Here is a 26,046-nt window from a genome sequence, read left to right on the forward strand (position 1 = left end):
TCAAGAAACCCGAACGATCCATCAAAACCGTTTTCCTAACGCCAACGAGATAAATCTTTCTGACCATGCTCTCCCTTCATCGTGCCTAGAAACCCTCGTCTACATTCTTCCCTACCCCCCTGCCATCTGCGGGGCCGAAAAATTTATTCACCCCCTTCCGTTATTTCCGGAATTAATAAGCGTTTTCGTGGGATCGAGCCGAGAATACATAAATACGATCGAGCCGGTGGTTTTAACGGGCGCACGTAAAACCATGGTGCGTCGGTGTTGTTTTACAGCTCGCGATCTCGCATACTGTGAGTCTAACTCTTACGAGTTTTTTCTTTTTTCTTGTGTGTGTTTTTTTTAAATAACATATTCCTTGGATTTAGACGATGGAACAACGCTTGAAAATACCGTGTTCGATGTATAAGTGTACGAAGGATGTAAGTAGGTCAGAATAAGAAAAATATGTGGAACATGGGAGGAAGATTCGAGCGAATTCGATATAATAAATGGAAAGAAGAGAAAAGAGTTAAGATAGCTAGGATGATCGACAGGAAGTTATTCTACGTGGGAAATTAAGTCGAAAATGTAGGGTAAATTTATCATACGCGTGCACCAGGCGGATTTTTAACTAGACACGTTCAAACTCCATCTTCTTGGAAACGAAGCCTTACACGGAGAAACGTTATTCTACGTTTTCCACTTATTTTCACACGTGGAATAACCTGCCGCTGATTTTAGCTCTGCCCAGCCTGAAATCGTCAGAATGGGACAGTCACGTTCAAGTATACTTGATAAATTTTCAAACTAACTCGTTTCCTCGGAAACTAAACCGGCAGTGAAACAATTTTCTTCCCTATTTTTGTTCCTATTTTTCCACGAGGAATCGCGTCGTGCCCGCCTTTACGTGCAACTCGGTCGGACTCTGTGCACATACGTGAACATACGATATATGTAGCGAATAACTTCCTTTCTAATAGCCCGAGATCCTGAGATACAAATAAACAACAATTGCAACAAGGTTCCAGCAGCTCATTTTACTTAATTTGTTTGCCGATTGTTGTCCCTTAGCTCTGCGGATTTGGCGCGGCTGAGATTATGAAAAATTCTACGGCTGAAAATAATTCGAGAAAATCGCGTCGTGTCTATTATTATTTCGACTCCTCTTTCAGTCCTCGTGAGTATATACGCCGTGAGCGTAAAATTCTGACGCGAGTCAGATTATCAAGATTCTAAGACCGAAAATAACGAAACTACGTGCGAGCTCCGTTCACGGGAAGATTTAATTTAAGAATCGGGTTGCATCCATGATTTCCAGGACACGTTCTCTCGGTCATACACGCTGCGAGTCCGAATCTTCGACACGAGTGAAATGACAAAAAGATTTCATGTCCGATAATAAGATAAATAATCGAGATTAATAAAGTTTGCTTTTAATAAAACCTTCGTTCTTAACAAAAGATCGACCTTTTGCATTTCTTAAGCGTACCTATGTTCGACTAATTTCCAACAGTATTAAAGTTGCGATCAACAGCATGGAGAGTGCAATTTTCCCTTTAAATCGAATTCGACAATTTCTCTTATTTTCGTAGAAGCTGCCACGCAACTTTTCTAATTTCACCCGTTCCATAAACACGGTAGGTCCGTGATATATACGAGGAAATCTCACGGGAGAGATGTCATGGTTGGCTCGCTATTCGTGCAGATGTTAATGGCGTGAAGCAGCGCGTCATATGAAACGACGATGGACGTTTCCGCGAGGATCGTCGTTATCTTTCGGTAACAGGTCCCATAGGGCGGCTCTACCCGTCGATAACTTTTTCATTCTTCGTTTCCTTTTTGTCGTTGCGACCTTGGCCCCTTCCCTCTAAAAGAATCTCCCCTCGGCTGGCGTTAGGTTGCCACTGGACCTCGTTTATACGGTACGCTTTGTGGATGATGATGTACGAGTAACGACCGGATACAAGAGAGTTCCATTTGTAGAAAACGAGCTTTCGTACGGGTTTGGCTTGTTTCGCTTGTTTACGCGGCGACACAATTAGGGGTTGCGGGCGTGGAGCGAAATTTTGATGGGATTGTTATTAGGGTTGCGAGTTCTGCTATAGTAGCGGGCATTTCATCGTTCTGCTGTATCAGGAAATATTGACAGAGGACAGGTTTTCTCCACTTAAATGTCGTGTACTTTTCAGCTCTGCTTCACAAGGGTCCGTACGTTTTAAGGTTAAAGCCGCGAAGTGAAATCTCGATGATCTTGTTATCAATCATGCGAGAGTTCTTGCTCGCGCAGAGGACCGTGCGTTTCATCGTTTCGATGTATTAAGAAATATCGAGCGCGTACAGAGCTTTCGAACTGAAATATCACATATCCGTATTTCTATGCGGAAAGGTTCCTTGTTCTTTTTTCTTCTCTTTTTACCTTGCAGCTTGCCAGCTTTTCCTCGACCTTCTGGAGCTTTTAACTTTTTCATGCCTTGGCGTTTCTATTTTTCGTCCCTTCGACTTCCTAAACCTTGATAAAACTGCTCCACGACCATTTAAATTTTCATCCTCTTTCAAACTTTTATTATCTTTCCGACAAGAAAATCCACCATTTAAGTTCGAATGTTTTAAATTGCCCGAAACAACGGATACTTTGATGTTGTTGCGTTCGTAAAAAGACAAGTTTCTGAAACTTCGAAAAGTAACAATTGCGTTACTCGAGATATCGCACTTTCATCTCTCGGGGCTGGAACAGCCGCGTCATTTTTCACGCTCGGGGCCGCTTTCACCGAAACGTCTCGGTTGCCAGAATCTCTGGTGTGTTATCAGGAACGTTACCCTAAGCGTTTTCTTCGGTTTACAGCGGCTCGTTCCGAGCTTCTTATAAAAGCATGCACACGCAGCAACAACTGGCTGCCCGTTCCTCTTTGTAAACGGCGTCGTTCCGTTTAAACGGCCTGGCCGTGAGCTGGACGCGCTCGTCTGCCGCCTTTTCTCGCTTGCTAAGCTCCGTTTCCAGTCGTGCTGGGATCGTGTCGACTCGAGAAACGGCGCGTTAAACGCGCGCCAGGCAAATTAAATGAACGCAGCTTCGTGAAAATCAGCGCGCATTCGCCCGTACACGCGTTCCAATGGACACTGAAATGCAAAATGCTTTGCATTCGGACTCTTTTGCTGATCGGCTTTGCATGTTTCCCAACTGCTTTCATGCTAAATTATTCAACATACAGTGGTATGGCGAAGCTTTACGGATACATTATGCGAAACTGTCCAAAGTTTCGTTTGCTATGTAATACGACTATCGTAGATACGACTAGCTGTAACATTATAATAGCAAAATTTCGAGGCAATCCGAAAGACTATATAGAAGTTACGAGACATTTATTGGAAAATGTATGGCGAAAAATTAGTATACGACAGGAACAGTAGTTTTTAACGCGCAATTAGCGTTATAAATGATCTCATTAAACACCGTGGCTTGTTAACATAGCGAATAATTGACCGTTCGAATTGCTGGATTAAATTAAACGTAATTAACGATTACACACATTGTTACTTGCTTTTAAAAAAACACCTACGCTATTTCCAAGAATCGTGCAACGTACTTTCAATATTTGATCGAAACTCTGGATGATTTCCGTATCGCACACGTTGCTACTTTATTTCTCAACAAATTTTACCATATAATAAACGATATTTTTCTTACCTATCATTGAAAGAAATCTACGACATAATAAACGCTAAATACAAGAATTGTAATACTTGTAATACTTATATCCGAGTGCTGGCCAAGGGATAATTTTTGTATCCCACACGCTGTTACTTATCTTGCAAAAGAAAAATCTACGATATAATAATTTGCACAAATTGTACTCGCAATATTCCTATTCAAGTTCAGTGGACGTATATCTAATATAAACGTTCGCGTACGAAAATACCTAAATTCCCGGCTGATATTAAACAACGAAATGAACATCGGTGCGCAGAGGAGTTCGATCCCGCGGTAAACGACAAAGAGGCAGCGACCTTCTATTTTTCTCGGGGCGAAGCTGTACGTAGGGATAGCACGGTGTGCGACAGCCGCGCTTTTTCGAGGATCGTCTGTAGCCTCGATTTTAACGAAGCCGTGCGCGGCATAATAGCTAGGGAACGCCGTTCAAAAAACGCTGACATACCGATAGTCGCGTTAGCTTCTAATTTGCGTGATCAACGCTCGTAGCAGCCAGCTACTCGCCAATTCGACGGACGCCTCTTGTCCTCTCTCTGTACCTTTATTTCTCTCTGTTAGTCGGCTTCCTCTATGCATATCGTTCCGTCATCGTCGCATATTAATCGAGTTGGTTCGCACAGATATAACGTGGCCTGCTCCATGGAAGAAATATAACGAACTCGTGGAATTGGTTAGATACGTTCAAGCATATCCGTGTTCGTAATTATCGGAGCAGCTGCCAGCTTGAACAGACGGTTCGAGTTGAGCCAAACCGATAACGATATCGATCGATTAAAATTACCAAGCAGCAGATTGCGAAAGTTATTGGTAGGAATTTTAGAAGAAACGATCGTCTGTCGAGTCTTGTATAATTTTTCGTGTCAAATTCGTTTGAAATTCGATTGAAGGATCGAGGATGAATTGAACAGTTGCAGGTCGAAAGCAGAAATTTAATTACGCTGGAAGAAATAAATAGTAACAGTAATTAATGCTTGACAATGAAGAAGAAAATGAATAATATATTATTGGTTGGGTTTTTTAACAATAAACGATTGCCAAGGCGTCGTCAATTCGCGATTATTGGCAAAATTTATATATCGTTACTACGATCGATCACGTTGTTCGGGTATAGGTACATAGTCCGTTGGATTAAGGTAGCTTACGTATCGGAAAATGTCTGAGAAAGTAAATCGATAAGGTATCTGGTGACTCCTAAGTAACGATTGATTTTGTTTCAACTATATAATACCATGGGCGACGCACCATTTGCGGGTTGCAATGAAATTGATTCTGTCGGTTCTCAAAAAGCTCTATCGGCCGGCAGACAACGGATGGGAAATAATGGGAAAAATGTGCGCGAAGATAAAAATTTACATCGGTTTCCGGGCATCGACCCACGTCCCTCTTCGACACTTTAATTTACCTCGGTTCCGATCTTCCTATATTTCTTCGATCGATTACACGCAGATCGTTTTATAAATGGCACCGCGCGTAATTACACTCGGTCCACTTCTATCTTCCTCTGCTGCTCATAATCTTTTTTTTTTTTTTTTGAAGCAAATCGATTCCATATTATCGATGAATATTTCAAGAGCGGAAGGAACGTGGACGTTCGTTATAATATAATAATTAATTGATTCATCTGTTTGTACATCGTACGCTATTAACTGCAACTACTACACCTAAGCTACTAGATGGACAAGATAATAGTTTCACAAGGCCCGAAATAACATTCTTCAAACGTTTTATTACGCTGGAGAAAATCGTACGAGCAAAGGCTAAATGTTGTAATACTTGTGATACAGCCGGTACAATGATGCGTGTAGGATATGACGTGTAAAGGGAATTTGAACAGGAAATGGGACATTTTTTAGAGAATATCAGTCGAAGGAAATTATCTCGTTGGCTCGCAGGGCCACACCGCTGTAATTCCACGATCCTCGAGGGGCGAAAATTCGCAAATTCCATTTCAATATTAATAACATGCTTGCGTATACGGTAGCCCGCGCGTCCACTTTATTATTTCTTCCTCGTTGCTCATTCTTTTGTTCTTTCCTTCTCGTTTATCCTTTCCCGCGCACGTAGAAGATTGGGGATGAAATTTTAACAGTGCGCGCTCATTTACGACACTTGTCTCTCTTGGAGACAGGCGGGCTGGCCTCGCGTTCCATCCGGTTTGTCAATTTTTTCCGAGCGATTCGTTAGGGAAATCGACGCTGCATGGTAGTAACGTGATGGCGTGAAAAATTGCCTGTTCCATTTTCTCTCGAAATTGATAGCTCGATATCGAGAGGTACAGAAAGGAGTAAAAAGGCAAACGAAAAATAAACGGTCGGCTCGCGTAACGAAGGAAAATTAATAACACTTTGTATTTCGCGAATATTTGGTTGCACAGTTAAGTGGAACGGTCGTTTCATTTCGGGGCCTAAAGACAACAGCCAATAAAAAATTTTCCAAGATCTTATCCGCTGTCTTTTTCTTTCCCAAACTAGATTTTTTTTTTCTTTAGACAGTTTGCCAATTTTTTAATTGTAGCGAAAACGAGAGAAGGTTGCTGGATCTTCGTTATTCGTAGGAGAATCAAGCCTCTCGTATTTCGATGTTCGTTTCGGAATTTAGATACCTTAGGTTTCGGAATTTCATGTGAAATTTCTTTGATTTTTCAATTTGTGTTGCATGAAAATGTAGGAATGTGGATTGTATTTAAGAGAAGGGAATCAATGGTATTTTGCCGTTTTTCGAGGGATCAAGTTTCTTTTTCAAGTAGTATTCTTTGAATTTTATTTTAAAGTTTAGAATTTGAGATACTTTTCATGATTGTTCTTCGCTCGAATTTAGACGTCGCAGTGTGCGTTACATTTAAGAAAGGAAACTCGTTGGCTTTCGCAAGGAACGTATCCCCAGGTTTTCGTCGTCGATTTCGTTCGTTTTGAGATACGTTGCAGCCGACTAAGAAGTAAACGACACGTATTTGTTTTTTCTCTATCGATGGAAAAACATTTTAAGGGGCTGAAAAAATGGTCCGAAAATAATGCTATCGGATGTGGATTTCATTGTTTCTGTTATATAAACGTAACCTTTTCGAATCAAATCGCCGGGAAAAGTTGCGTCACAATGTGAAATAAAAACACAATGAAAAAGAGCAACCCCGGTGAAAAATAAAATACACAATTTACTCGATTTTATTGAACAATTTAAAGACTAAAATAAAATACACAATTTACTCGATTTTATCGAACAATTTTATGAGGGTAAACTGGCCCTTAACTTTATAATAGAAAATCGCTAAATATACCGTTTTACAGATAGACGAAACAACGAAAAATAAAAATACAACGATCTGCAAATATCGCCATTGTCTATAAAATAGAGATTCAAATGGCTCACACTGCCAGAAATTGTATTTTCTCGTATGAATGCGATGATAGTTATTTCTATACATATTTATAGTTATAGTATATATATATATACATATTGTTTCTATATTCCTCAGCTTAAATTTCGTCTCGATACCTACGACAAAGTTAAGAGATTGCGTTTGTTATTTTCCATTGTGATGCAACCATTTCCAACTGTTCGATCGGCAAAGGCTGCGTTTATATAACCGAAACAACGAAATCTGACACTTTTATTTTTCAAGGGTTTCATCCCCTCAAAATGTTGTTTTTCCATCGATGAAAAAAAAAAAAAACGCGTCGAATATAATATATTTCGAGACGAATTAAATCGACGAAAGACACCATCTTCCTTGTCAGTCATTCAACGAATGTTTCCATTTCTTCGTTCTCCGTTTGTATTTGCATCTTTCGCTTACCCTACGTCAGTTCACTTTACCGTCTAACATCAGCAGAAAATTCCGATATCTTAACGTGTAGGAATTTCAATTGAAAAATTCGGGATACACCGCGACTGATTTACATCCCTGCAGGATATACGACGTATTATTTAAATCACGATAATAACAGTTAATGTGTCGCGTTGAAGCTTGCACGAGTCTGTAGACTTGCGCCTATACCTCAAAGTAACTTGCCAGCTCGTAGCTACCAGAGAGTGACGAGCAGGATAAATTGCACCATTGCCTATTAACCGGTTCAGCCAGGCTAAAGTATAGTCTCAGCCCTTCTGGCTGCATGGAAATTCATTCTTGGCCTCTTTGTGCCACTATGTCTTACAACCCTCATCCTATAGCTTCTGTAAATCCTATTTACGGTTAGCGAGAAAGTAATGTCGGTTTTTAAGCGTACCAGGGTAAACAATTTTAAATGTCTCGTACTTCACCCTTTACGATCAAATTTTACCGGAATGGTATGCTCGTTCTTCGTCTAGATTCAGAATTTAACGCAGACCGACCGCTTTGAATAATCTGGCGTGGAGCTCGGGAGAATTCGTTTATCGAAGAATTATGAAAAATCGCGTAAAACATATAAATAAATGATACGCGGAGAAGGACATTTCCTGGTCAAATCACTCACCGAATATCGAATTAGTACAACGATTAGAACAATAGGATTTATTATTATTATTTACGTTAGAATGTATTACAAATTATTAATTGGAATGTTTCGTTTCAATCTCGCTCTCGTTCCATACAAATAGAAAATGGCTTTGATTTCTGAAGAAAATTTGCACAACATCTAAACGAGTAATTACGAGATCTAATTTTTCTTACGAAAATCTACTCCATAACGTTCTCGGTTAAGACTTGTTCTAAAATTAGTTCGAATTTAGTGTCCACATTTAGTGTTTCAGCACGTCTGTCGCTCAATGGCATCCACCGCATTGTTTTTCATGGCAACCACCCTCTCGTGGCAGTTAGTAATTATTTAATGAAAATTCCTCTCAAACTCTATACTACGGCATTCATTGGCACGTAGCACGTTATACGATTAAAAGAATACAACATTTTTTAATTATTGTACGTACAGCGTTGTCCAGAAGAAATCCGCAATTATCTCCAGTTAATGACACGGGCATTCAGCATCTTCCGCTGGAATTAATTTGAAAAAACCGTGGATATAGGTCAGGCGTGCAGTCAGATTTCTTTTCTCCTGTCGGAGGAAATATCTGAATAGGTGCAAGTAAGAAATAATCAGACGGAGTATGGTGCCGATGTTATTGTCTGGTAAGAAATTGCGGAGAAAACAACGTGTCAGGCTGAACGAGTCAAGGCTGCGACATTATCCTCGGCAAATCCCACATCGACGAGGATTTCACAGGCAACTGTGCACGAGGAACGCGCGATGGCCTTCTGTGCATCCCGGTATGTTCCTTTGGCCGTGGCACGCTGCTGGAATATTTGGGAATGCCGTCTTGCAATAATGCATGCGTGAGAGTTGATAGACTCATCAGCCTGTGAAATCTAAAGCGATCTACGTGGGATTTCTATGGAAATCAGCCAAACGAGGTCGTTCACGTGTGAACCTGGCTCCTCTGATAGTTCGCTTCACCGATCGTTCCAAATGTCAGAGAATTGGGAAATTGCGAAGAATTTTGGCAAGCGTTTTCCGGGAGTTTTCGTTCGGAAATTATGATTTATATTAAATCGGCGCGCGTTTCATTCGACAAAGCGACATCGCTAATTAAATTTTGTCCTAAGCATCCGTCGAGTTGCTGCAAAGACATCGAATAATTCCGTAAGCTACAAAGCAACGAGAGATGGATCGATCGGTACAACTTTCCCGAGGATTTTCTTGCAATTTATTTTTCCTCTTTCGTGTCAGTTTCTCGCGATAAATAAATCGAATGAATGATTTGTTTGAAGAGTTCGATATTAATATCATTTGCAACGTAACGGAACTTAGAACGACTTTATATACTTCCACGTGCTTCGTATAATTCGTATACTTTCCCGAAAGTAATATTTCCAATAGAAAAGCAGAAATTCGCTAATTATTTGAAATGCCACGGAATTTGGAAAATTTGCAAGATTAATTGCGAGTATTCCGTATATAGTATTCCGAGGCAGAGAAATGCGAATTTAGATAAAAGGACACGTATGTAAGTACGACGTTGATCGCGATAAAATTTGCTGCGCGTATATAAAAACGAGAGATGTTGGACCGATGTCAGGTCGTTTGCATAGCCGTGCATAGTTTACGAGATATTTAACAATAAAAATCGCGTTTCACGCGTTCCCACGTAAAGTATCTCGCGCTTTATTACACGCGCAAGCATGACGACAACAACCCAATAACAATGGTAATCATCGAGTTCCCGGATTGGTAGCCTCGTAAATGTTCATTCTTTATCGTCGTGTATATACATTTCTCTTCGTTAAAAAGTTCCCGATCGAGTAATAAAAAATACTAACAAAAGTATAGGATCGAACTACATGCAAGTTCCATTTGAGTAGAATGGCTGGTTTACTGTTCCGTCAAGTTAGACGTCATAAGTGACAGTAGTATAACCCCCTATGGTGTCGGCCATACAGACGTATGCTTGGTGTTTTTACAGAGGGCCAGCTTTCATTCAGCTTATTCCACTTCGATCTTAGCTTTTCAAATAGATTTCAATGGTTCGATCTTCATCGATGTTAAATAGATCTTAACGCGTCTACTTGGATTTTTACAAACGTTTCACTGCTTTCAGGTTTTGATTTTCATTATTAAACAGCTTCCATTGTTTCCATTTCGATTTTCATTTTTAAATAGCTTCCATTGTTTCCATTTTGATTTTCATTTTTAAATAGCTTCCATTGTTTCTATTTCGGTTTTCATTTTTTAAAAGACTTTTTTAAAAGTTTCTGTTTGGAGTTACATTTTTAAACAGATTTCAATGCTTCGACCCGCCATCGAGTTCTAATCGTCTGCTTCGTTTCGGGCGATGTTTTTGTATACAGTCCTTAAAATGTTATTACGTCGGAAATAAAGAAGATTGATGCTGATGGAAGAGTAGAGCTCCCTGAACAAAGGCTGTTCTTCTTTATTTTATTTTCGTCTTTAAAAGATCGAATTATATATATCAGGTTTCGTGAAACGTTTTGCTAGTTTGGTTTCTCTTTACAAACGCTCCCTTTCTAATATCTCGTTTATACGTAATTACTGTTAGGCGTTAAACGGATACATTATTTCAGTCAATTAAAATTGATTTTCAAAATGGAAACATTTTTCCGTATACAAGCCATATCTTTTATCGATATGGGAAGATACGTGGATAAACATTTATACACTGTGTAATCAATTATAATTTGATATCTACAAATGGAAATAAAAATAATTCTGTATCGTATAGCGGATGACGCATACACGAATATAGATTTATTACAGTGTGAATAAAACAAAATAGATAGATAAAAAGTTACATGCGAAATGTGTAGGCAGCTGCATACCTTTGATCGATTTTATACGATTTAAACATAAAAAAAGGTCATCGAATACAATAAACATCACGATAGTTAAAAAACAAAAACAGAAAAAAAGGAACGTACATCGCTTCGTTACACGCTACCAAAAAGTACAAGAACCCTTCTTTCCCTGCCTACAAAATTTCATCAAATTCTATTTTAAAAATAGAGCGTGAAACGCGGGATATTTTTGTGACCAATTCAATACAATCTTCGTTGTACCTGGAACCATGCATTACCGAAACACAAGTTTATCCCACTTTTCATCTAAATCTTCAGCTTTTCATTCTAAATCTTCATAATTCACGTTTGTTCGAATATAAAAATCAATACGCGAATGCCTGGGATTCGTTAAGAATCGTCATCGCTATTTCATCGTTTCTGCTTGGAAGCCAATCTTCTTTCGTTCGTTCATCGTCTCTGGGCGTATTATGCTATCGTACGACGTTGTTGATCCACCGGGCCGGATATTTTAAAATCTCGTACTTTTCACGTTCATAGTTTCACGCGGTGATACAGCACGCAATGATACGGTAAGGGAACACCAGAGAAATATCCCCGGGCGATTGGGCTACTGGCTTGACGTTTATATTGGCCTCTCGATATATCGGGCCCGTGGAAACCGGATATCGGTTACAGGTGCGCTGCCCATGGTGAAACCTTGTTAATCCGGAGTAATTGAGAATAGATGTGGTTAATGGTTAAAGGAGGGCCGCGGATTATTGCGGTTTGATTTTCGTTACGATGGGGCAAAACTTCGTCAATTCGGGTTAATTAGAAACTCGAGGCAGGGATTAGGTGTATTAATAGGGTTAAACCGAGGATTGATAGCGGTACGATCGAGAAAAGATTGATGATAGCGGCCGCCTGTCCAACTTCTGGTCCCCTTTTAAATAGCCGTGTCCAGATTCTGTGGGTACGCAGCATGCATGAAAATATTCCTTTCGAAGATAGGACTTATACGTATCTTTCAATGATTAATCGACTGGAATATTGTACTGGGTTGGCAACTAAGTGATTGCGGATTTTGTCATTAGGTGGTATTGACAAAATCCGCAATCACTTAGTTGCCAACCCAATAGTTGTGAGCGAATAACGATCTAAAGTATATACGCCACGAATATGGTGGAAATTGTTTGGAAGAATTTTAGAACGCGATAACCAATTCACGATTATATGATGGTTTACGAAAGTATTTGGAATGGTAGAAATTCTTGGCGAATATATTGCGTGTGCTGTACAGTTTGGAATTTCATTATCACAACACTGTTAACGAGAAACGATTATCGTGATTGCATTAAGTTTCATCTGTTGACCAATCTGAAAGTTTGAAAGCAAGGATATATATATAGGAATTCCAAAATGTTTACAACAGATATGTTAAATAAATGACATAATCATATATGTATATATATAGGAATTAGAAAATGTTTAGAACAGATATGTTAAATAAATGATATAATCATATATATATATAGGAATTAGAAAATGTTTAGAACAGATATGTTAAATAAATGATATAATCATACATAAATATATAGGAATTCCAAAATATTTACAACAGATATGTTAAATAAATGATATAATCATAAATAAATATATAGGAATTCGAAAATGTTTACAACAGATATGTTAAATAAATGATATATACATAAATATATATATAGGAATTCCAAAATGTTTAGAACAGATATGTTAAATAAATGATATAATCATATATATATATAGGAATTAGAAAATGTTTAGAACAGATATGTTAAATAAATGATATAATCATACATAAATATATAGGAATTCCAAAATATTTACAACAGATATGTTAAATAAACGATATATTTTTTTGTACGGTCTAAGCGAAGAGTTTGAGGTGTTGAAGTGAACATTTTCTATGTTATAATACAATATAAAGAGATCTTGACGTTCGTGCGATTAAATGGCTGCTTAAACGCTTGTTTAATTCATTCAAATATTCGTTGTAAACCAGCTAATTAAACGAAAAGGGATCCTTTGTTGGAACGAGTTAGAACAGGTAATTCGATATTTTGTCTGAAGCATAGCTTCTTCAATCAGTGGCGATCCCATCGAGGGCAATATCAAAGTAATTTCATTTTATCGAGGCGATTCTTTTTTTTTTTCTCCTCGGAACAAAAGCTCGCGTGTCTCTCAGCGGGGATGGCAACAGAAATACACGTGACCATTTCTGTCGCAGGAAACGAGATACTGTATCGCGATGAAGCTGGAAATCTCCTGATCTATAATGTCACATCGAGGAAGCCGAGGAAAATCTTAGACTCGAGTAATAACGTGAGTATAACCTGTTTCTCTTCTGTTCTTTTGTCCACCGTCAACAGGAAATATCTCTACTTGTCGAAAAAATAATCCACTTCTTCCTATTCGATATTCATTTGTGCATATATAGAATTTGAATGATATCGATTGATAACGTCGATTGTGTTATCGTATACGTGACGTTTTAAGATTAATTTAGGTCCAATTTCAAGCTACGGATTAAACGAACATATGCAGTTCATGTAAGTGACATGTTTGATTAAAAAAAAAAAAAAGAAAAGAAAAAACACAAATCTGGGGCAATTATCGCGTACGATATATCTGCAATATGATTTACACATGATTTGTTTACGCAGAAATATCGTACGTGCAAAAATAGAATTAGGTAGCGAATCTGTTAATAAAATTACGTGGCTCGACTAACTAAATTTTATTTTTATGAAGAGGATTAACAAAATTCTACGTGACGTGGGAATAAATTTCGCAAAAAATTCTCTAGAAATATAATGTCGTGGGATTAATATTTATTGTGGTCTACGTTTAATTTTCAGGCGCTGATATCGAGCTTCGATCATCAACTTTCAGCCGATCGAAAATACCTTCTGCTGGCCCTCGACTACCAGAAGGTAAGCTACATTTACGCGGCACATTGAACTAGAATCGGGTCTTTATCGGCGCCAGGAGCTGACAGAAATGAAAATTTCGCCGTTATGATGCCGCGGATGGGCCGGAACTGCGAATAAATTTCGAACAGACTGACCGACCAAATTACCTCGTTTGATAGGTTTCGATCAATACTCGCACCTGCTAGTCATTTACATCGGCGAACAAAAGTGGACCAACGATAGGCGAATTGCAAAATCGCTTCTAACATACCTGAAAAAAAAAAAAAAAATGGTAAAAGTAGCTGGAGGAAAACTTGAATGCAAATAAGAAGTAAAAAGGAGAAAATTAAGCAAACTCTCGGCGATGAAGATGAACGATCCTCTCGCGATGAGTTCGATGAATTTAATTCGAGTTCCGGCTTCAAACTTTTCCACCGATTCTAGTGGAACCAAGAATTCCGTTTTTCAAGTTTTCTTTCGTCCGAGGGAATTGAGGATTCATTTTCAGAAGTTTTTCTTCGTTAAGCCGAGCTAGGCGATTCCATTTTTCGAATCTCCTTTATTAAGGCGACCCACAACCGAGTTTTGGATCTATGTAAATATGCCAAACTTCACGAGTCATTTTCTTCCAAACTACTTGTCCAAATTGTATAACTTACGCTCGAACAAAATTTTACCCTTCTATTCAAAAAGTCAGAATTTACGATGAAACATCGATTCATCGGTATTGTCAATTTAATATCAAGTTAACTCGTATATTTTAATTCTCCTGGTCTCGGGAAAATTTATCCACTCGCAGTTCTCATTATCGTAATCAAGTGAAATTTGTCCAATCTTGTTATTTCACTAACATAGAGAGATCCCCAATTTTTCGATCGTGAGTTACTTTAACCCTTGTACGAGTATAATTGCCATTCTTTTATTATATTTATTTCACGAAATGCGAATCAACTTATTCATGAGTCAACTTATTACTGTAGCAAGATTTACGGAGGAAAGCCAGCTCTTTCTCTTATTTTTAAGTTATAAGCTGTTCTTTCAACCGCTGACCTATAGTTCCCATTCTTCGAGGAACTTCGTTCACCGTTGCAAGACGGGAATTTCATTTGGCGCATTACATCGGCAACTTCGTTTCTTAGCAAGTTTAACGCATCGATCAGACTGTAGACGTTGGCGTACGTTTCGATTTGAATGTGTAACAAGATAATGGCCATTATGGACTCTTGTTACGGTTCTCCATTTCCTGGTGACTGCTTCCGGTGTATAGCGATCGTATTCGAGCCGGTTTACAAGGGAAAATAAAAGGGCCTCCTTGCTGCGCTATAACGCGGACAGTTGTTTTATCACCCTTGAAGTTTACATTTGCATTTAAATGAATCGAAAGCCGACGCGGCGACGAGAATAGGATCCGTGCTTTTTTTTCGGCCTTGGTTACCGTGAAAACGGTCGGACCTCCGGATTATTTGAAATTCACCGGTTTGGCCGTGGAAAAACACCGAATTTCGTTTTGAGGTTTCGATACCGTTTTACCGCTAACACCTGTCGGTTTGCTTGCTTCGCAAACTCAATTACGTATCTCGTTATCGCAAAATAATTGCGCGATTTGATGCGTTGCATATGAACGCGATCAGCTCGATTTACACTATCGAAACAGGGGCATAACAAAAAGAAATGGAAGTAAAGCGTAAAGCAAATTTACAATGAAAACGATACCTTTTTTAATTCGTTCGAATTCAACGAGTAAACGATATTTCTTCTCCCTGTTGAGTACACGGTGGATTGGATTTCTACGCGATTCTCAAATTTTATCAATATAACCAAGGAAATGGGACATTGGAATATTATTTAGATTTTTTGGATTTTCTGTGTTTTTTGTGCTTTGAAATTTTCATTGTAAATCTATAGAAATCCGAAGTGTGCCGTTGAATATTCGCATATTTTAGCCGATTCGTTGCAGATAAATATTGGCGAAAAATATGTAAGAGCGTTGTCCGACTACTTCCGAGAAACAGTATATTTATTTAATTCTGATCCGCTTTCCGGATGTTATTTGGAACAATTTCTATGGCGTTATTTCTAGCGCGACTTTTCTGGCAGCCGAAAGCAAGCCAATTTTTCGATGTTTCCGCGCGAACGAGGATTATCAAGTTTTCAAGTTATATCGACGCTGGGAAAGTTTGCCGCGCGTATCACCAGATATAGCGAGTAGACTTTTAGCCCGTATCGAACGCATCGTGTGTGGCCTAGTTCGCCACTAATAAACCGGAGAATGTGCCAGAAATTACTACCCTCGAATATTTTTTAATCGACTTGTCGATGCAGCACGAACTTCCTTCTCTGCCACTTCACTCGCGCAACTTACTTTTCAAAATCGACTGTGCCAAAATTGGGTCCAACTTCGGCTTGGGTTCAGGTTAGCTTACGACCAGACTTCTCCACCAACGTTTCAATCTTTTCTTTCCAACCCTCGATGCTCGAGGACGACACGAGATACAAGCTCGATTGAAAATATCGAATTTTTTCGTTTCAACCATTATTTGTAAAAGAATTAATGTAAAAGAAGAAAATTGCAAAAGTTCGTAAAAATTGAAACCGATCGATTCAATTCTTGTACACGCGAATTATCGAAACTCGAAGTTATCTCTGGTTGCCACTGGTCCTATTAGATTCCGTTAAGACGACGTGTGTGCCACTCGACGTAAATAGCAAAGTGATCATCGATGACGAATGCGACCATACGCAGAATATTGTTGGGACACGTGTTCCACTGTAATTCCTAGCGCAGAATGCCAAAGCACGGTGTGCGTGGAACAGATACACACCAAATACCATATAATGCCTGACATGCATAGCGCCTACGCAGTCGGACGATGGCTCTGGCTTCCTCGTCTCCTCTCGCCATTTAGCGCCACGCATAATCGACCAACAGGAGGTAGGTACCATCCTACACACTGCCTCGGCCCAATTGCATACATTATAGGCCACTGTATCCCAAATCTCTTCTACCCTTCAGCCCTGTCTCGCAGTTACACCTCTCTCCACTTATCTGGTTCTCACAGTATTTCTCTCGGAAGAACAGTCCTTTTGTTTTCTCTAATTTTATGCGTTTCTGTGGAACGTGCGCTTTATCAGTCGTGTACGTGGTTTACTTAGCCAGCTGAGTGTTAGGCGAGAACGTTAGTCGAATATAAAACGCTAACACGTAAAATGTAAAATACGAATAACAGAAGAAATCGGACAACGATGTATGTGTATGAATTCATGAATATTTTTGCAATTGTGTAATAGTGTTTTTCTAATGGCATATATTGCTGTCGTAGTTTTTCTTATTTCTACAGTTCTTGCCATAATTTTAAAGTAGCTTCTCACAGGTCTCGAACGCGTTGAGAATTTTCCAAATTCGAACTAAACGCGATTATGTAATTTAGTCGGAGTAGAACGTCGTAATTATAGTTCTAAATGCGTTTTCATATCCAGTAGAATTAATTTCTCGTGGAAAGAACGAGCGTCGAGGGAGGTAGTTGTAAACTTTCGGCTGGCACTGTGTTTGCTCGGGCCGCTGTGAATGCAAAACGAAACAGCGAAAGAAGAAAGGGAAACCGAAACTCTATCCTTGACGCGAGACACCCGAATCACGTTCATTCATCGATCGAAAGGCAAAAAATTCAGCGAATCGCGTGGACATCCACGACGATTTGCATCGAAGTGGCGTGTTTATCGTAGACGGTTCGTTAAGGAGCGGCACGAGGACAGGATGGATCCTCCGGTTGGAAATCCAGCTGGCCTGCACGGTCATACATAACTCAGGATTTCACGTGCAGCGGTAACAGGATGGTCCGCGGATCGTAGCCACTGTACACGCAGGTCGTGGAACCGAAATGCTGGGGCACGGTTCGCGTACAAATGTTGCGAAACTAGAAGCTGAAGAGTAGAGGGGCGGAAAGGGGAGGAGAAGACTGCGGGGGTTGCTGGCGAAATGCAGACAAATAGGAAAAGAAGAGGACACGGACTGGATGAAGGGAGGCTGGCAGTGGTACGGGCGACAAAACGAAGAGAAGAGGCGGAGGCGAGAGCGCAGCCGGTGCAACGTGATTCTAAAATAAATCTATTGGATTTTGAATTTGAATACGGGACACGAGCGCGGCCGACGTTGTATTACGTACAGGAACACGAATAGAGGCCGTCTAAACAGCTCACAGATATTGCTTTTTGAAACGTACACAGGGCCTGGTGCGCGCTCGATGTATGCACGTCGATTGGCGTGCTGAATTTTTTAACTGCAAGGCGAAAGAGCGCGTGGTAATTTCGCTAGATGTACATGTCGATTGGAAAATATTACAGCTTCGTGTTTGAGTTTGTTGGAAGGTTCATGACATGATTAAGAACGATTGCTATTTTTTTTCGTCGAGAGAAAGGGAGAGAGAGAGAGAATTACAATTTACAGCTGGCAATGTTTATTTTCGAATCAATTTCACCGATGTCATATAATAACGAGATTTATCGCTTGTCGAGCTACGCGTGACGTTTTAAACGTCAAATGTGCAAATAGAAATTTGGAAATGAAACATTTTTAAGCAAACACATCAGCACTAGGACACGTTCATAGGGCAAAAATCTCATATTTAGTGGCGGATACGGTTTGTGTTTTCTTAAAGGACGACACGTGATCATCGTTCGCTAACGTATAATTTTCATTTGTAATTTCGTCGTTGGATCAAAGTCGGTCAGAAGCAAGCAAATGGCCGGATACTTTCTAGAGCTATATATATGTATATATATGAAATCGAAGCGAAGTATCGGTTTTCGAAGGAAGAACTCGGTGTTCTCCACGAATTTTATACGACCCTCGAGGCGTTCTCCAGCGTCTCATCGTCAAAGGATCGCCTGTAATGAGGCTTGCCCCGAGCACTGTCCTGTTTCTCGAAATCCTCTTAATTCGCGCCGGAATAGTCATTTCCAACGGTTCCCTTCAGGTACTTGCTCCAGTTTCACAACTGCGAATATCTCGATCGCTTCCTCCTTCTCGTTTCTTTATCCGTTTATATTTTTCGCTCTATTCTCAATAGTTTCGTGGCGCGGACTTTTATTTGCCAACGGTGCATCGAATAATTTCGTAGACGTTGGTCTAAAAAAAGTTTCGCCCTTATGATACGCAGACGGGGAGAATCGAAGAAAGTTTCGGGATTAAAAAGAAGCGCGACGAACGGTGCTCGGGGCGATATTAGTTAAAGGAATTTCAAGGGGCTGTATTTACGATATCGCCGCGTGATTGCGAGGGAAGCAGCCATCGTGGTAAGCTGTTTGGTCTACCCTTCTGGACGATACGATGCAGCTGCCGTTGAAATGCACGCGGAGACCAGCCAGCGGTTCTCAGCTCTCTCGAATATACCTCGTCGAATACTAATGCGAGGTTTGAAATTCGTTCAGCTTTCCGTGCACGAGCCCGAACGAGTCCTCCCCGCAGTCCTTTTACTCGTTTTCCAATTGAAATTACGAGCCCTCGATGAGCGTGATGTCCGATTCCACGGCTGTACAGCCTGATCCAACATTGGCTGACTTTTCAACCACAGTGCGTCTTTGTTGCGTTTCAGGGTAAATACGAGCGTGGATGCGATGGTTTCAGAATTCGTTTAATGCCGTTGTTAATGGCCGTGTATTTTTCAGGCTGATTCGAGGATTTCATTTGTAGGTTTTAGACGTCGTTGGAATACACAGTACGATAAGCAATTTTGTACGTTTGTTTTATCAGATATGATCTCGTATTCTTGAATTGATATACGAAAATAACAGCTTAGCTTGCATTCTTTTCGTTTTTCTTGTGTTCGCGTGTCTTAAGTGCCAATTGTAGATTCAATTATAGGTTAGATAAAAATCATAAAATAAGCAAGTAGGTTAGGTTAGGATTGTTCTCTTGGCGTCTTGTATTTGCGTAGCTTAAGAGTATACCGAGAATTTAATTACAGATTGGAGGACAATCGTCAAATAGACAAGTAGGTTAGGTTGGAATTCTTTTGTTGGTGTCTTGTGTCTACGTAGCTTAAAAGTAACTCGAGGATTTAATTATAAGGTAGATAAGAATCGTCAAATAAGCAAGTAGGTTAGGTTAGAATTCTTTTATTGCTGTCTTGTATTTGTGTAGTTTAAGAGACAATTTGAGGATTTAATTATAGGTAGATATCATCAAACAAACAAGTAGGTTAGGTTAGAATACTTTTTATTTGTCTCTTGTATCTGTACGTTTTAAGAATGAACCGAAGATTGGATTATAGGTTAAGTAAATGTCATCAAATAAATATCAGAGTAATCAGTTTTGTACTTTCGCTGCTGAATATAACTTGGTGCTCTTGAGTTGGTATGTGAAGATGATAAGTCAGATTAGAAACGAGGTGCTTAACAAGGCGATTTCTTTTCCTCGGTCTTTTGATATTAAAAGGGGGGGGGGGACGGGAAATTGGAGTAATGGGAGTGGGCGCGGCATTACCGGCACGCAATTAATCATAGTGATTAATGCCATCCTGTGCAGCAATTAATGCGTGTAATTAATGACAAATGTTATTATTATCGCCGAGTCACTCGGAGTGAACGATCAGACGTAGTTAAGTGAGCCTCCTCACGAGCGAACGAGGAAACTCATCGATTAATTCGATACGTAAACTCGACCCACAGATCGGCAATATCACATCGCATTAATCTTTCAATTTCCATAACTCAGATTGTTCATTTCTATCTTTATTGATACGATCGAACATGACATCTTTACACGTATTATATCCTCTAGATCCAAATGGCTATTCGTGCTTCGTACTAATCTTCTACTGAACGTATGTTTGCAATAAATGTTACTTCATTTCTGTATACATTTCCATATTGGCTCGAAATTTCGCCGATATAATCACGGCAGTCGTGTTCCATCACAACCCTAATGAGATCTTCGAATGTTTCATGTAACGCGCGTAACATATAGATACGAAATCTTTTTTTTATGTAAATATTCAACTACTTTGATCAGCGTAACAACGAAGATGATGTACCACTACGGTGCAAATGACATTTTCAAACAATTTCTCGCAACGCCTACAAGATAGATACGAAATCCGCTTTATGCTAAATATTCAACTACTTTCGTGAATCGATGGTATCCGAATATTAGAAAAATCGGTACGAGCTGGAGGTTCATTGTACCAAATGAATCGCATAAGTAAATTAATCAAAGAACGTCGATCGCACGTGGCAATCAGCGATCGAAACGCGGCCTCTTTGCTTCGCGGTAAATAAACGCGCGCTGGAAAAATAATACTAATTGGAGCGAGGGAAGCGCACAATGGCCGTCTAATGAATTTCCGGTTGCGAGTGTACACGCGTAGACAAGTTTGCTGATTATTGGAATTTTCCATGCGTAGGTTAGCGCCGATAGACAGACAGGGAGAAATAGGGTAAACGAACACAAAAAAGGAGGAAGATAAAAGGATAGGTAGAGCGAGAAAGAGGGTGGCACACGACTGAACACGAATAGAAAGGTTGCCTCGTGGCAAAAAGGAAAGCTACGAAAGAGAATATTGCTGCGCCACCATCCGGTCCTTGCATCATTAGAGGATGCTCCGCTTGCATGATACCATGTCACGTTGCTCGCCGCATAATGTGTACCTTCTGCGTGGAGTTTTATCTTGCGACGTGTATCGCGCGCATTTAATGAAGTCACGCCGACAAGTTTCAAACACCCATGGCGGAAAATCGGTCTCGTGCCGCGATCTCTGCTCGTTAACGCCGTGTGCCATCCCCTTGGTTGCTCGTATTTTTCTTTCTTCGCTTTCCTACAGCGCCCTGCTCCGTGTTTTCTTTCGTCTTTTTTTTCTGGAATAAGAAAAAGTATTTATCGGAGGTTTACAGTAAAAAGAGCTGTTTGACACGGTTTCTTATGGTAGTCTGCTTGATAGATCGGTTTACAGATGTTTTGTATAGCGTATATACCAGATCTCGCTTTTTAGGCTTTTGGAAAATTATTGGCACCTTGTTAATGGACTATAGGTATTAGGTCATCCGAAAAGTGTCTTTCTTTCGCAAACGTGCTTTTTAGTGCAGCTTTATACGAACGTGAAACCAAGTCTGTGAAATGTCGCGGTGTTTATCTCAACAGAACAAAATCGATCGTACGTAATTCGACAAAATAATATGAAACAAAAAACGTTGTACGTTTATTATTTCCTCATAAAACGAAAGAAACTTTTCGGACAATCTAATACTTATGATAATTCATACTCTTAGGAATACGATTAACAACGTAGAACTTGGGTAGGAGAATATATGCATTGTTTTATCTAGTAAATTTTAACTAGCGCTATACCTTGAGAAATGTATAAGTGTTGGTGGTCTACCAGCGAGAAATTGCCAAAATTCTCGAATAAAGCGCCAACTTGAGCAACTAACTGAACGCCAATTTTTTGGATATTAAAATAAATGGAACAGGTCGAAGAAAAGAATTCGCGATGGCTTGCTGGTACTTTCGTCTTTTAAGCACGCGAATTCAGGCTTACTTTTGCGTGAAACTGTACGGTGGTGGGGGAGGAGGAGCAGAAAATCGCGCGTTATTTTGTAGCAGCGGAACGATAAACGTCGGATGTCGTTATAATGCAGCATAGTCGGTTATCAGCGCATACTCCCCCGACACGATGTTTACACAATGCGTCGTCGTGCTTTTTGCACGTCCAATAAATGTTGCCGTGTGCCCGGCATTAATCATAACGCCGATCAAATTGCAATAAACGCGGGGGAAATAAAAAAGACGTCGACACATAGCGTTCTATCGTACGAATCCAATAACTTGGATCGCTAAAATCTCATTTGCATCCAACGGTATGATACATTTACAATTATTACGATTTTATTTAAAAAGCGGGTAAAAAAGAAAAAAAAAATAAAAAAACAGCGTGCCACGTTAATTTACCAGCGTCCAAATTTTACGCTATACGTGCACTCACGAATACAAATCAATTTCAATATAAAAGTTTTACTTCGTTGCATTCGATTACTACTCATACCGATTCGTGACAATGTTCGATCGCTTTAAGCGTCGTTTAGATTTTCCTCGTGTTCTCGGATTGGCATAATTCATTTCTATTGTATCTTACTGACGCGACATTTTCTAATCATCTTTATTTCCAAATGTTAGGTTGTCCGAAATGTTTCTTTCGTTTTATAAGGAAATAACAGACGCACAATGTTTTTCGTTTTACATTAGCTTATTGAATTGTGCGACATAAAAATAGAAATAGTACGAAATGGATCATACCTAATTCAATAAAATAATAATATAAAACAGAAGTTGTTGTTCATGTATTATCATCTTATGAAAGGAAAGAAACTTTTCGGACAACCCAATACATCTCAGAACGCGCGAATAAATGTATCATTCTGTTGGCGGAGAAAGATGCAAAATCATAATGATTACATAATCGGTACAAACTTGTACCTTCTAAATTTATCTTATAAATAACGTTTAGAACGCTTTTATTCCTCAATTCGCACGATCCAGATATCGTTCACGATCCACTTTTGATTCACCAGGGAACACTTGTTCCTTCTACGAAGTCCAAAGGATAGAGTGTCCCTTAGACGTTTTCAAAGGTATCCATTAAGCGCGGAACAGCTAAATGACGAGCAGGGAGGCTATAAAGCTCCGTGTACCTGGTTCTCAACCGATGACCATGAAGATTTAACACTTCTGGTCATCGCAAAGAAGTGCCATTTTATTTATTCGACGCACATCCATTTCACAGAACCGGATTACATAGCTTTTGTTCAAAGTCAATTCTAATCTAGTCACGTTGCCCTGTAAAATCGGTTGCAAATGATACAAGTAATCATCCTTTCTTTCTTTTTTATTTTTCGCGGTCTCCTGAACCAGAGAAATGTCCGCCAGGTGGATTGGAATCGTTTTATATTCCGTTTTACGATTTTGCAATTGTAGGACGAATGATCAGAGAGTAAAAGGAAAATTCCGATGGAATAGGTTTTATACTAGCGATTTGTGTGTGATTTCGTGGATCGTTGATGGGATTAGGGATGGCGGAAGTAGCGATTGGATCGTACGAGGGTCATTTTGTCGGTTGAAACTTCCATAGAGGAATTTGTGTTTGTAAGCGAGGTAGAAGAGGTTGGATTCTCGGTTTACTCGCATCCTCAAGTCTTGCGACCGTGTCGTAGATTGGAAGTGCATTGGAGAAGAAATCTCGAGGCGAACCTGTGATCGTCACACTGCTTAAAATAATTAGAGGATTTCTTTCCTGTCTATTTCATCCTTATATCCACCCATTGTGTCTGTATATTCGCTCTAAATGATTGCATCACAGTACATGCTTATCACGACAGGGTAGGCAATTTTTATAAACGTCTCTTGTTTCTGTACGTTTGTATTTAACGATCCTATCGTAGTCAATCTTCGTCGCAGCAAGTGTTCCTCCATTTGCAACGATATCCATAGAAATAAAACGCTTTATCCATGTCCGATTGGACGAAAAGATTGTGAAGAATTTCTTAGAAGGAGAAGGATCTTACTACTACAATTATTTTATTAAGAATAAACTGATCATTGAACAGTAACAATAACAATAAATACTGAACAACAACGTATTATAATTAAGACAGCTAGATAGTTAACATGAAGCTATTTCTACCAAAAACCAGTCAAAATGACTGGCCTTTTAAAAAAATACGTAATAATAGAATATTTGTATATTTATTGACTTATTACCTTCTTACAGAAGCAATTCCATGTTATTTAGTACATTTTTGGTACTACTAATCCATCTGGGACAATCATCCCTAAACGAAGGTTGATACATTTATAAAATTGTAGAACTAGTCATTTTGACTGGTGTGGTATTTCCAGTATTAGCATCTAGCGATCGATTTGAAATTTTCCTGATAACTGATATCATCATATCGAATGATACGCAATAAAAATTTAAAAAACACGTGGGAAGTTGTAGAAAACGAGGAAACTGGTTAATTGGGGTTCGATAAACAGATTACAGGACCCTTTTACACTTTGACAAGTACCAGTCATTTTCACTGGTATTGGTATAAGTAGCCTTGATACAAAATTATTTTCAGTTTGAATATATAAAAAACAAAATAAAATTCATTATATTATTCTTTTAGTTATCGTTGCGAAAGCCATTACGTCATTGCGGGAAAAAACTATAACATAAAGTAGGAATTTCAAAACAAAATTGTGTTGAGGTTATTAGATGTATAAAGAAAGAAAAACGCGTGGATAAAGTGTAAGGTACAAAATATATATATTTAATGGAGAAGTGTAAGGTAGGAATACAATTTGAGCTGGTCCAGATCCGCAGTGTTACCTTATAACTGAAAAGCCCCGAAGCCAACGTCGCCTGTCTATCGTTTATGGTCTGCCTTCATGCTAGTCTTTTGTCCAGAAAGACCTAAAAAGACCAGATGTAAAGTTTTCGTAGAAGTGGTGACCACTTCAACAAATTATAAAACCAGTCGATTTGACTGTGGTAATTTTAATGTTAATTTGCAACTCTCTTCACCACGAACCCAACGCTCTCTCTCATGTGGACCACACTCTCAACACTAGCAACACTATCTGCCTGACTTCTCGATTCACACTCTCTGGCTTCTCAACTCACGCTCTCTGCTTTCTCCACTGGCAGTGTTTATAGCTCGCCCGATATCTCCTAGGCCTTTCGTCCACGATACTACGCTACATACAACGTGATAAATCTAGGAACAAGGCGATTGAATTTCACGAGCAAATATTTCTCTAACGCGAAAAATCGCAATATACGTAAAAGATTCGTACGAAATTACATCGTCGCCCCGACGAGTAATTATATCGAAGACAGCGATCGATTATTCCTACGCGTCACAGCGGAAAGAGTAAAAGCTGGAACGAAACGCGACGAAGAGAAAGAAATAAGCATTTTGCTCGGACTCTTCGAACGAGACGGATCATTTCGAAGCGTAACAGCTGCATCGTGGTAAAAAAAACACTGTCTCATTAATTCACCGCGGGTCGGCCGATTAATTAATCATTACGTTTGCGGGACGTCGGATGAATGAGCCAGCTAGATTGAAAACGTGCTCCAGCCAGCACGTAACTGCAATGAACT

The 26,046-nt window shown here is 39.5% G+C and overlaps 1 protein-coding gene across 5 annotated transcripts in view; it reads left to right on the top strand.

Moving 5' to 3' along the window:
- LOC100646982 (venom dipeptidyl peptidase 4) overlaps positions 1 to 26,046 on the top strand; it is a 300,060-nt gene that overhangs the window by 70,419 nt on the left and 203,595 nt on the right. For all 5 annotated transcript variants that reach the window (XM_048408250.1, XM_048408249.1, XM_012311197.3 and 2 more), the window contains 2 exons: positions 13,225 to 13,319; positions 13,856 to 13,930. In XM_048408250.1, coding sequence (XP_048264207.1) covers positions 13,225 to 13,319; positions 13,856 to 13,930 — 170 coding nt within the window. The remainder of the gene's footprint in view (positions 1 to 13,224; positions 13,320 to 13,855; positions 13,931 to 26,046) is intronic.

This window comes from Bombus terrestris, chromosome 8 (assembly GCF_910591885.1).
Source record: "Bombus terrestris chromosome 8, iyBomTerr1.2, whole genome shotgun sequence".
Lineage (NCBI taxonomy): Eukaryota > Metazoa > Arthropoda > Insecta > Hymenoptera > Apidae > Bombus > Bombus terrestris.